The sequence below is a fragment of the Penicillium bovifimosum genome (assembly GCF_028826915.1).
Source record: "Penicillium bovifimosum strain IBT 22155 chromosome Unknown utg000008l_segment0_segment0, whole genome shotgun sequence".
In the NCBI taxonomy this organism is placed as follows: domain Eukaryota; kingdom Fungi; phylum Ascomycota; class Eurotiomycetes; order Eurotiales; family Aspergillaceae; genus Penicillium; species Penicillium bovifimosum.
Window position 1 is genome coordinate 734,192 of NW_026622717.1, and position 12,378 is coordinate 746,569.

The 12,378-nt window shown below is 51.1% G+C and overlaps 6 protein-coding genes across 6 annotated transcripts; 3 read left to right on the top strand and 3 right to left on the bottom strand.

Moving 5' to 3' along the window:
* Positions 1-1,085: 1,085 nt before the first annotated feature.
* Positions 1,086-2,903, top strand: N7515_009963 (C2H2 zinc finger protein; the record flags this gene model as incomplete). The annotated part of the gene is made up of 1 exon (XM_056670706.1): positions 1,086-2,903. One exon carries the CDS (start codon positions 1,086-1,088, stop codon positions 2,901-2,903), a length of 1,818 nt encoding a protein of 605 aa, XP_056517079.1.
* A 1,141-nt stretch (positions 2,904-4,044) lies between these two features.
* On the top strand, positions 4,045-4,628 carry N7515_009964 (uncharacterized protein; the record flags this gene model as incomplete). Its single annotated transcript, XM_056670707.1, has 3 exons — positions 4,045-4,107; positions 4,182-4,377; positions 4,429-4,628. 3 exons carry the CDS (start codon positions 4,045-4,047, stop codon positions 4,626-4,628), a joined length of 459 nt encoding a protein of 152 aa, XP_056517080.1.
* A 457-nt stretch (positions 4,629-5,085) lies between these two features.
* Positions 5,086-5,519, bottom strand: N7515_009965 (uncharacterized protein; the record flags this gene model as incomplete). The annotated part of the gene is made up of 2 exons (XM_056670708.1): positions 5,086-5,339; positions 5,429-5,519. 2 exons carry the CDS (start codon positions 5,517-5,519, stop codon positions 5,086-5,088), a joined length of 345 nt encoding a protein of 114 aa, XP_056517081.1.
* A 359-nt stretch (positions 5,520-5,878) lies between these two features.
* Positions 5,879-6,947, bottom strand: N7515_009966 (SRPBCC family protein; the record flags this gene model as incomplete). The annotated part of the gene is made up of 2 exons (XM_056670709.1): positions 5,879-6,369; positions 6,455-6,947. 2 exons carry the CDS (start codon positions 6,945-6,947, stop codon positions 5,879-5,881), a joined length of 984 nt encoding a protein of 327 aa, XP_056517082.1.
* Positions 6,948-7,349: 402 nt separating this feature from the next.
* Positions 7,350-8,539, bottom strand: N7515_009967 (Stk19 family serine/threonine-protein kinase; the record flags this gene model as incomplete). The annotated part of the gene is made up of 2 exons (XM_056670710.1): positions 7,350-7,936; positions 7,993-8,539. 2 exons carry the CDS (start codon positions 8,537-8,539, stop codon positions 7,350-7,352), a joined length of 1,134 nt encoding a protein of 377 aa, XP_056517083.1.
* Positions 8,540-9,173: 634 nt separating this feature from the next.
* On the top strand, positions 9,174-12,094 carry N7515_009968 (putative alpha,alpha-trehalose phosphate synthase subunit TPS3; the record flags this gene model as incomplete). Its single annotated transcript, XM_056670711.1, has 3 exons — positions 9,174-9,196; positions 9,254-11,967; positions 12,030-12,094. The coding sequence occupies 3 exons, from the start codon at positions 9,174-9,176 to the stop codon at positions 12,092-12,094; spliced, it is 2,802 nt and encodes a 933-aa protein (XP_056517084.1).
* Positions 12,095-12,378: the final 284 nt, after the last annotated feature.

The following is a 12,378-nucleotide window of genomic DNA, read 5'->3' on the forward strand; positions in this document are numbered from 1 at the left end:
GGCGGGTACACTGCCTGACAAGCTGAAACATGGCGCAGCAATGCGTCGTTGGTATCACCGTTGGACGATCCGAGATGTGAGAAATAGAATGAAACCATCCGAGTGGTGCCCTGCCTATGTGGCTGATACAGTTTACCCCGTGAGCCATATATTACATTCTCCACTGTGTATGGCAAAGAATGCCCGTAGAAGCCACCAAGGCCAGCGGCCCAGCGCCTCTTTAGTCTTTACCTGATCTCCAGGGCTCCACAAGGAGTTCGCCCCCAGGAAATGGAGATTACACCCGGTACAAGTGATCTGACATCACCCGAATGGTCAAGTACTGCGTTATCGGGTCAATGGGTAAGCATACATAGTGTAGACATGGATCTGATCTTCTTCATGGGGCTCATTGATATCATTATCAATATCTTCTTGGGATATCTTGGGATATCTACTCCGTACTTCGTAAAATATATCCAAGTGTAAGGCAACGTGTTCTTGGAGAATGAGAGGTCAGCGGAGATGTGCCCCACGAGCCAGCCACACACAGAGGCGGTCTACACAGCCTCAATCTAAAGGAAGTACTGGGTACTTCACTATTCGATGGCTGGACCATACAAATCTCAAGTATCCGGTACCTACCCCCTCAGGGTTCCCAGAGCCTCGACTCTTCTGTCCCCACCAACCGTAATCTTCCCTGTTTCTCGTCCACTTCGCGTTGTTTTTCTTTTCATTGGGATCGGAGTGAAATGGAGTAAGCAACTAGTTCTCATTGTTCCATCCACTTCGCAAGATCTCCAGTCATTCAGCTTATGTTTCCGTCTCCGCTTGTTTACAATTATCCCCCATTTAATGTCATCCACTCATTCTTCCGCTATTCTAGACAAAACCCCTGAAAGGTCGAGTGGTTCTTGGCCTTACAAGTTAGAAGCTGAAACCACTCGTCAGCTTGCGCCACACTCGTGAGAAATCCGCCCCACACGCCCTGGCCTTCGCTCTCTTTCCCACTCCCAACCTCGTCTGCTTTGCAACTTTGAGCTCTCTGTGCATGAAAGTTAGTCAAGTCTCTCTTTTCCCACAACTATTCCTTGCATGATTCTAACATGACATCTCAAGTAGCCATCGCTTTCGCTCGTCCACCCTTTGAGGCTGGCGCGAAACCTTCTTTCTCCATGGCGACGTTGATGTCGAACGAGCCCATCGCCGTCTCCAACCCGATATCCGGAAACAATCTCACCAGTTCTGAATCACTTTCCTTATTCAAATCATCAAAACCCGACAGTCTGAGCTCGATTGCCAGCGCCGGACTACACGTCTCGCGATCAAGAGATCAACTCCCTCCAATGACAAGCCCAACATCCGCACCGGCGGATCGGCCGGAGCATGAGAAGGACGCTGAAAGAAACAGTTCACAGGTGGCCCGGGAGGCCCTGGGTGCAAGCGAAAAGTCGCCAGGGGCCCAGATCCACGAACCTTCGGTCCATGCGTCTCCCGAACATATGCAGATCGACTCGCACGCGACCGAGCACTCCTCGGACCCATACGGGTCTAACGACCCCCATCATAATTCATTAATGCATTCTTCGACTGTCGCTAGTCCTGGTCCAATTGAAGAGTCGACCTCGCAGGATGGAGATAGACGGTCGCGCGATCCTTCTGAGATTGACCATGATGGTAAGGCATTTTCATATCCAATGCCTACCGGTAATATGAATGATCCACGTCGCGGACTCAGCCTACCGACTGCGGGCTACAGTCGAGGTAGCCCTCGCTCTCCATCGGCGAAAAAACACCGCTGTCCATACTGCGCGACCGAATTTACCCGACAACATAATCTCAAGAGTCATTTGCTCACTCACAGCCAAGAGAAGCCATTCGTTTGTCAAACATGCCAGTCGCGTTTTCGAAGACTACACGATCTAAAGCGTCATACAAAGCTACACACCGGCGAGCGACCACATATCTGTCCGAAGTGTGGACGTCGTTTTGCCCGAGGCGATGCGTTGGCACGACACAACAAAGGACAAGGAGGCTGCGCAGGTCGACGTGCGAGTATGGGCAGCTTTGCCGCAGATGACGAGTATGGCGACGGCACGACCGGGCAAACGGACGACATGGATGGGTTGATGTACACAGCGGAGCCGGAGCGCATGGATGAGGAGGATGAGCGACGACTGACCATGCCGAGCATTCGCAAACATGAAGCAGATGGCATTGCTCGTTCGGATTCACTTCATCCACGCCAGTCGAACACCTACCCACCAATTGCAGCCGGTCGCCCTAGCCACCTCTTCCCGCCCCCGGCCAATCATGGTGGCTCAAGCATGTCGACATCAACATCGCAATCTACACACATGACTTTCCCGCCTGCGGGCCTCACGTCGGGCTCATCTATATTCCCAAGCAATATCAACGACAGTCCCAAACCACTGTCTCCGAACGCACTTTCATCGCAACACGAAAGCGCACCGCCACATCGTGCACACTCCCCTGGTATAGGACAATCCTTGCCACACCCGCAGTCTTCTTTCGGTCGCACCAATCAATCGACAAATCCTGCACCGCCTACATTAGGGTTGCCGCTGCCGCAGCCAGGCGCCCCCCAGCTGCCTCCGCCGCCGGGTATGACTTCGCCGGATGGTCGATTTGGCATGCAAGCTGCAACCAAGCATACCCCTTCGCACAGCCACTCTAGCACTCACAGCCTCTCTCATCACAAGGGCTTTGATGGGCCTGACAATAATTCCAATCACACTGATCCCAATGAAGTAAACAAACTTTGGGCTTATGTGCGGACACTGCATGATGAGTTGACAGGCTTGCGCGCTGAAGTCGCCAGTCTGCGGGCGCACGTTGCGTCGTCAAACTCGGTTCCTCTGGCCCCAGTGGAAGTGAATCTCAACAATTCCGGCCCGCGTTAATGGGTCTGCGGTTTTTTGAGTGTGTACGATATGGCTTCCCGTCAGCCGCATGAATCGGCTATAACGGTCTCCCTCCTTCTCCACCCTCCTCCACTTTGTCGATATGTTTTGATTAGCCCATTCTCCGTTGGGTGTCAAAAACTTGATGCCCTCATGACCACCACCGTCACCGGCGCTGGTGCTTTTTATTCCCATCAGATTTTCTTTGTCCTTTCTCATCTCATTCCCGGGGTCATATAATTCAGAATACCTTTGCGTTCTAGCCTCCTTTCTACTTTCATGTCTGGAATGGGCTGCAAACTGTCTCCTTTCTTTACCCTCTATTTTTCCTTTTCCTTTTATCTTCTCTTCACCCGTCAAAACGGTCTGTCATCGCAGTGGAATGAAAACATTGCGAACAAGACCCCTTACATGTCCTGCTATCAATTTCCCTATCACTTCAAGTTGGAGTCTACGTGATTGTGTTAAGGTGTGCATGGATTATGCTGGATTGCGGAGTTCATCTTTGTTATGCTGTTGTTCCCGGCTTAGGTAGTCATAATACATTCTCCACCTCTCACGACGAATGCGCCATGTCTCTTAGATGGATCTCAATGGATTAATGTCGGACACTATCCCTATGATCTCCTTCCATTACCTATCCTCTCGACCCAAGCTGCTGGTGATTAGGTAGGCCCAGGAACATAAATCAGTCAAGACATTTTGGAAATGATGTACTGAAGATCGTCTACAACAACCAATATGTACCTATGAAGCTAATTCAATGAGTGGTGTCGACCATCCTACCCTAGGTCCTGAACCCGCAGCATCAAAACATGGAATAACAGGCTATTGGAGCTAGGCCAGGTTCACGGCCCCCGTCTAGGGTACATACCTCATAGGAGCATCAAATAGTATGGACTATGGGGTAAACATTGGGGCGAAAAGAACCGAAGATCAGTAGCTTAATTCCACGTTCACATTCAACTAACCTCGGACGATAAATTGCACACGGCCCACAGCCCTAGGAGCCGAGGCACCCTCGACGATCACCACATCTCCACTTCCAGGATATCATAAGAGTCGTCTGCAGGATGGCAATATCTCAATAGACCAACCATTCAACCTACCCATAAACATCATAATCAAGAAATCATAAACCATGGCTCCCTCCCTCCTCCAAGCATCAGCAGCTTCCTACGTCTTGCTCTCCCTCGGACACACGGTAGGTTAACTACCCCTAAAGATTCATCGAACCCCTCACAACCTTAAGACAAAGCAACTAATGGAGTAATATAGATCGCAGGCAGAGACTGGACCTCCGACCCACGATTCAAAGCCATCGCACGCACAAAGCCCTGGGCTTGCGGGACTGTAGGCTGGTATCAGGTATCGTCCAAACTTTCCAACTCTAATCTACCATCTAGTATGTTTCTTGGTATGGTGGCTGATTCTCGTTCGTGTATACAGGGAAGTGGATTCTTGCTCTTGACTGGTAAGTTCGATGTTCTTGTCTCGTAGCAGGTCAAACAATCGCTGACTATAGCAGGTCTTCTTCACTGGCAGTGGGCAAAGGATCCTAGTCTTCTTCAGGACCCGGTTAATAAGGCCATTGCTGGGATTGCCAACTTTGTCCTCTGGGCTAGCACGGTTTGGTATGCTAAGCATGGTATTCATGATACTGCTGCTGTAGTTGGGTTGTCGGCTGCGTTGCAAGCCTTTGGGGTTGGGAAGGCTATTCTGTGAGGGTTTTTGATATAGTGAGGATACATGTTTGTAAAATAGGTACCTAGGGCGAATTGCAAATAGTTGACGATTGAGCAGAAAGAAAGAAGCTGCATTTCAAGTTCCAAGCATGTTTGGTATTGAGGTAATATGCTGGGGGAGTCCCAAGGCTTTTGTCAAATTCGCCGAGATTCACTGTCCGCTCGATGCTGTAAATCCCATTTTGGAAAAGGAAAGAAAAGAACACCCCAGAACCAACAGGCAAATGTACCAGGGTAGTTGATCAACAGCCGCAGCATCGTATACACGTTGGATCTAGTGGCTATGCACAGCTTCATCCTCATTACGCCAGATCCGATATCCCCACGTCGGTGTAGAAGTACAACCGAGCTCCAATCAGACCAGATAACATTCTTGAAAATCTCCGAGGGTCCAGTGGGCGTGTGCTCTACTGCTTCCATCACACCAAACCAGTCGCTCAGCTCTCATCTTCTTCATCAGTCGAGGCATCCTGGTCAGCTTCGTTTTGTTGCATTGTGTACCCGGCAGACTTTAGGATTCGCGATATGGTTGAAGTTGATATCTCCACACCTTGGAGGCGAAGTTCACTGGCAATAGCAGCATATGATTTCTCACGACCGTTAGGATCACGTTGAGACTTTATAGCGATAACTTTGTCCAGATCTCCTTTCCTTGGCCGGCCAGAGCGAGGCTTATCCTGCACGTGTTTATCTGCAAGGGTACCTGGATTGGTGGGATCGAAGCCGCGTTCGATAGCCCTCGCATAGATCCCATCCGATCAACGGTAGCCCTGGATATACCACAGACTGTAGCGATTTCCTCAGAGCTCTTGTTGGTATGTACTTTCAAAGCTACAACATGGGTACGCAGGGCAATATCGCTGCTAGTCATGGTGAACTTGGCAGTGTGTGTGTGTGGTGTGTGCAGCGAGAGAGAGAGGGGATATTCGAATAGGGTTTGTTACATAGGCTTTGGGGTTTACCGCTAGTAAAATAAGCCAGTGGGTCCGCGTAGTTTTGACCGTGCTCAGTGCTCACTGCTCCGTCCTCCTTAGCCTTCTAACTGCACATCATCCGAATTTATACGGCGAAAATCTTACCTCAGTAGTATCCTCAGACTATATGCATCACATGATCCAAAAATTCTGCCAGTTTTTTAGCGCGCTAAACCTAATCATCGCCGCCAATGCCTCTGTTTAGTTATGCAGAATGATCGCCCATCATCCGAATTTATCCTCTCTTTTCTCTTCTTCATACTCCACCCAATGAACAATCCCACATCAGCAACAACAGCCTTAGGCACACCCCCAAACATCCAACTCCTTTGAACCCACTTCGGAATCCCCCCGCAGCCTCAGAAGTCGTCGCCATAGTCCAGCGGATCTGCCGACGAGGCGACGCACGCGTCCCTTCATCCGCAGACGCCGACGACGCAGCAGGCGGGAGAAGCTTGACGTGCTCGACACTCGCATATCTAGCGAAGATCGTCCCAGGTGGGACGGCCTGCATGATCTGCGCGTACAGATCCTTGAACTGGGAGTCCGCAGCGTCGGGCTTGGCAAGGTAGAACTTGAAGGGCACCTGGACCGTGATGAAGCCGTTTGGTTGGGCTTCTTCGCAGTCTGCGTCTGATCTTGTTGCTGGGTAGGGCCCGTTATTGTAGGCTGCTGACATACTCCAGGATATGAAGGCGCGCGGCCGGATTAGGACCGTTGGGTGGAAGGTGTGGACTATGAGGTTGACTGCGAATATGTACAATGCATCATAATGTGAGTGGGTGCGTGTCGTATTTTATATGGCTTTTTGGGGGCAATTTTGGGTACTTACGTTCGATATTGAATTGCTTGTACGTTGTGCCGGAGACCAGCATCGAGGTATTGGGGTTCCATAGCTCAGAATCGGTCCAGTTTAGTAGTTGGTGGACGCTCGTCACGCTGGGCGTGTACTCCATTTCGTGTTCAGCATGATTAGTTCGTAAGCCGTCGTTGAATTCGGACCACGAGGCTGTGCCATCTAGAGCATTGGAATCTTCATGGTCGCTTTCGCGACATACCCAGAATTCCTTGCTGGGGAAGTGACCTTCTCGGGATGGGAGGGTTCGCCATCCCTGTGAGAGCTTTACTTGTGCCTTTGAAGGTGGCGAAGGACGGAGCTTGCTGTCCGCTTCTAGTGTCGCTGGGAGCTGGTCTAGTAGAGGCCGAGCTTCTTCTAGTGTGGCGCGGACAAAGCCTTGGATGTTTGAACCTGTGGGTACCTCTGGGATATTGGGGTGATGAGGTAGGGTGGCGATGGAATGTGGTTTTAATCGAATTATCGGCATGATCGGCTCAGGGCTGATTAGAGAACAGTAGAGCTGGAAGAGTGGAAATCGATAAAACTGCGATTTTTAGGGCAATGTGAGAAGGAAGAGCTTCCAAGGGAGGAAAATCGATTTATCTGAAGGGTTCAATGTCGTTGACGTCGTTTACGGGCCTTGGGATGAAGTCGGGCTTGGATTTCAAAGCGCATTGGGATTCGTATTTGGGGGCTACGCGGCCTTCGGGGTCTGGCCGCTAATCACCGGAACTCGACTAGTCTCAGAGCAAATGGAGCTTTCAAGTAAATATTGATTGCAAGATGTTCATTATTCTATGCCTGGAATTGTCTACTCTCCAACTTGCCAAGGACGTTGATGTGCATCGTAAGTCATTTGAATACTAATCTACAGGGGTATAAACGGTAACTATAAGCAGCGGACCCCAGGTCCAACGCTGCCAGTCTCAAACATCTCAACTAGTCCCGCGCCTAGTGCTTCCTCTAGTGCCCACCGAAAGCTCATTCCATATAGCTCTTTCCACTTCTTGGTCTTACCTGGTAAGACTCCGGTGAACTCGCCACGAGCCCGCTTGGCTACGTGGAAGCTCTTCTCAGTCTCAACAGCTCCATCCCAACGGTCTTTCAACAACCCTAGAGGGGCTTCGCCAGAAGCGGATCGCCGAAGAAGAGCGACCATATGTGCGCGACCTAATCCTAGCAAGCGGAGATAAGAGCCCGTATTAGGTAGCGATAGGAAGAGAGTGGCAGCACGAGCTTGAGCAGCGGTTTGCACTGGGCGCTCGGAAAGCGGAATAGACTCGTTTCGGCTTGCTGACGAAGATGCCATCTGCGGCAGATTGGGCAGCGAGGCAATACTTAAAGTGCCTTGCGTATAAGACGACGAGGAAACGATAAATCCGGCACGGAGCAGAGCCCTGTACTCATCCGTCGTGAAGACCCCCTGCGATATTGCCGACGAGGTCCCAATCCGTTTCAGGATATCAATAAATTTATCTGCAGCTGTCAGCCCATGTTCTCTAACAAGGTAAACTTCGCATTTCATGATTCACCTTTTACCGGTTGCTCTAATTCAGAGCTTCCCTGCACCAGCTTCTCCCAGTCCTCTGCTAATACCAGACAGTCACCCAGGCCTGCCGCATCATTGCCGCGTCCAGGGATGATAAGTCGACGAATCCGGCCGGCCTTGATCTGTTCGACTATCTCCCTTTCCACTTGCGTGGGGGCGTCCAAGAGGGTATGGACATGGGCCACAGAGGCTAGTGGAGGCAACGAGCGCCGTAAATTCAGAACTTGTGCAATCCGTGTGCTGTTCATGCCTGCACGCGTTGGAAGTTCCTCGAACATTCCATCGCGAATATACTGAATAGCCTGTAGAACATCCTGGACTGGCGCAGTCTGCGATATGAATCGAGACCCGCCTATGTCGGGAAGCGGGTCATCAAATCCCGAATCAGCCGTCGGCTTCAGGCTGCTGGGCCGACCAGATATCTGTTTAGTGCGTGCATGGGCAGCAAAAGGCGAGGCGCGGGGTTTGGGAGCAGAAGCCTTTCGTTTCTTAACGCCAGACACCGGAGCGGACGTGAGACGCAATGTCATGGCTTAAGTGGATGGACTTGGACAAGGATTGGACTATGCGGGATATTATTACCTCATGTCAGGTGACTTGGCGTCGGGAGTTCCCGCCAATCAAAGAGGAGCTTGCTATAGTTCTGTACTTGAAATACCGTATTATCACATCTCACCCAGCTTAAAGTGGGGTAAATGCAGTATCAAGACTGTAAATCAGTGGAAGTCAATCTTGTCAGACGATGAACGCAAGTCGCCCGAAGGTGGCATCTTCGACTTTATTTGGTTCCGCAAATATCCTGCCTGATAAGAGACAAGACAAGTTTTCCTTCTTCGATGTTGGCCTTGATTCGAAACGTCTAGAACAGGCTGAATTGTGTCCCTTGGCAATAACTTCGTCCAAACTTGCTTCAAATTCAGCCCACTTGCCAATCTTTCACATGACGTAGTCATGAGAAACCCATCGTGTAACTAACCTTAGTACTTCTTTTTTTTTCTGTCTCACTCTCACTCTTCATTTCAGCTTGCTATCGCTTGGCCCCAAGAGGCGTTCGTTTTTCTTGTCGCCTACTTCTTTCTAGCGCATTCACTCAAGATAGAATCTCACTTTATCCCCGCGCGTCCAATCCTGCCTATCCGTCTAGCTGGACCCGAGTCGATCATCATGACTGTCTTGATAGTATCTTTGTATGCAATCTATCACATTCAATTCCCTCCAACCACGGCTAATTCATGGCTATCTAGGTTTCTGCCCTACACGGTGAACTTCCATGTCAACGACAACTCGCGCAGCCGCTCTCCCCCTCTTGTTACCCCAGCCGCAAATCCCATCGTCGAAGGGATTCCTCCACCTCCCAGTACCGCCACCGCTAGCTTGTTCGAGAAGCCTAGTTCGGGCACTGTGCCGGGTCTAACGCCAGGCGCTACAACGGATCATGAGCGCATTTTCGCGTCCAATATAGCGCAGGCAGAACAGGAGCAAACCGGATACCCGTTCCCTTCAACCGGTGAGCTGAATAACCGACTTTTCACGGAGAGTGAAGGAAACTCCCCATTATGGGGTGCCACCACTTCGCTCAATCAGCCCAAGCCACAGGCAATCCCGTCGCCGTCGCCATCTATTCTGAAGCACCAAGATCCTCGACCCGTCAAGGAAACAATGTCGCAGCTGCCAGCCGTGCCCGAGCACGTTTCGTCCTACTCTAGACTGAGAAAGGCCAGCACGGCGAGCCGAAAATTATCATTTTCGAGAGCCGAATGGACGATTGAGACCGCCGAACAGGGTAATGGTGGCCTGCGCAATGCAGTGCGATCTGCAACTGATGCTGGGGTTTTGGATGAGTTAATGTGGGTTGGCACTCTGGGGATGCCCACTGATGCCCTGGAAAAATACACCCGGAGAGATATCGCAGAGAAGTTGGAAGATGAGTATGGCTCTTTGACCGTCTTTGTCAAGGACGGTGACTTCGACGGCCATTACACCCATTTCTGCAAAACCATTCTGTGGCCGGTCTTCCATTATCAGATCCCGGATAACCCAAAAAGCAAAGCCTATGAGGATCATTCATGGATTTATTACGTTAAGTTGAATCAGGCTTTCGCCGACCGCATTGCGAAGCACTGGAAGCGGGGTGACTCGATCTGGATCCAGGATTATCACCTTCTACTGGTCCCAGCTATGCTTCGCAAGTTATTGCCAGATGCACAGATTGGATTCTTCCTGCACATCGCTTTCCCGTCCTCGGAAGTCTTCAAGTGCTTGGCACCACGCAAGGAGCTCCTCGAGGGCATGCTTGGCGCCAACCTCATTGGTTTCCAGACGGATGAATACTGTCGACACTTCCTCCAGACCTGCAGTCGCATCCTGTGCGTGGAAGCGACTCCCGAAGGCGTCCAGTTGGAAGACCGCTTTGTCAACGTCGGCACTTTCCCTATCGGCATCGACCCGACCTCCTGGGATAAGCGCCGCAAGGCGATTGATGTGGAGCGATGGGTTGATACTATTTCGGAGCGCTATCAAGGAAAGCGCCTCATTGTCGCACGCGATAAGATCGATTCCGTTCGGGGTATTCGCCAGAAACTTCTTAGTTACGAACTTTTCTTGAATACCTACCCGGAATGGGCGGATAAGGTTGTGTTGATCCAGGTCGCAACCAGCACCACAGAACAACCTGAGTTGGAAGCGACCATCTCTGACATCGCGATGCGCATCAATTCCACCCACTCTACGCTCGCTCACCAACCTCTGGTCTTCCTCAAACAAGACTTGGCCTTCCCGCAGTACCTTGCGCTTATCACTATCGCAGATGCCTTGATGATTACTAGCTTGCGTGAGGGCATGAACCTGACTAGTCATGAGTTTGTCTACTGTCAGGATGGCCGCTGCGGCGATAAAGGCTTTGGATCATTGATTCTCAGCGAGTTCACCGGCAGTGCGTCAGTTTTTGGAGACCATGCCCTGTTGGTTAACCCTTGGGACTACCGCCAGTGCTCCGAGGCCATCCACACGGCCCTCACTCGTGGTGGGGAGGAAAGGAAGAAGATTTGGGAAGAGCTCCACCGTGCGGTTCTCAAGAATTCGACTGCCAACTGGGTCAAATCATTCAATGAAACTCTTAGTCGCGTCTGGAACGAGCAATCTTCGCGAGAGATCATGGCGGTCCCCCGACTGTCTGTATCCCGACTCACCGAGCGGTATCGTCAGTCTAAGCAACGACTCATGATCGTTGATTACGAAGGCACCCTGGCCTCTTGGGGATCGCCACGCAGCATTATTCTGACTACACCGCAGCGCGCGATCACAACCCTTACCGACTTGACCGATGACCCCAACAACATTGTTTATGTGATGAGCTCGCGCATGCCAGAGGAAATGGAGCGCCTGTTCCGACAGGTCAATAACCTTGGCCTGATCGCCGAGAACGGGTGCTTTGTGCGCGAGCCGAACTGTGATTCGTGGACCCACCTTGCTGACAAGGTTCATGTGAAGAATTGGAAGGCATCGGTATCCAACATCCTTGCGTACTTCCAGGCGCGTGTCGAGGGCAGCTGGATTGAGGAGCGCCACTGCTCCCTTGTTTTCCACCACGGATCCGCCGAGGACCGTCACGTTGCCGCTCGATCTGCCGCTGAATGCGCAGGCAATATCAACGATGCGTGCGCCAACCTTGACGTGCACGCTGTGCCCGTTGAGGGCGCTTTGATTGTGGAGACGACTCATACCAACAAGGCATCCGCGGCCGAGTTGGTCTGGAAGTGGGTCTTGGCGGCTGCAGAGAAGAAGGAAGAAGCTGTCAAGCCAGATTTCTTGCTCGTCGTTGGCGACAATCGCGAGGACGAGCCTGTTTTCCGCTGGGCCAATAAGCTGCAGAGTTCCAAGGCCGTCGATTATGCTATGACTGTCACATTGGGTTCACGCAGCACGGAGGCCAAGGCTACCCTGACTCAGGGTGTTACTGGTATGTTCCTGATGATATTTTCGAACGTCCACACAGTTTGCTAACCTTTTCAATTTCTCTAGGCGTTCTCTCTTGTCTGCAGCAATTGGCTGCCTCCAACGGCCAAGCCAAGTTGCCGCTGCGATGATTATTTGCTTTTGATCTACATCATATCACTTCAAAGTTTCGGGGTCATGAACATGCGAAGACGAAATACACGAAAGCGAAACGGAATGGAGTTCTCACTTCTGTTGCAACTGATTTTTAATGCTAGCATACATTTCTGAGGCGCTTTTTAATCATGTCGATACGTTACATATGCGGCGGTTCTAGAGGAGGACATAGGTATTTGCGTGGCATTTTACACCTTGCAACCGATCTCATGTCAAATAAGTACTGAATTCGTGGGGGAGCCTTATGTCCAAGCTCCAT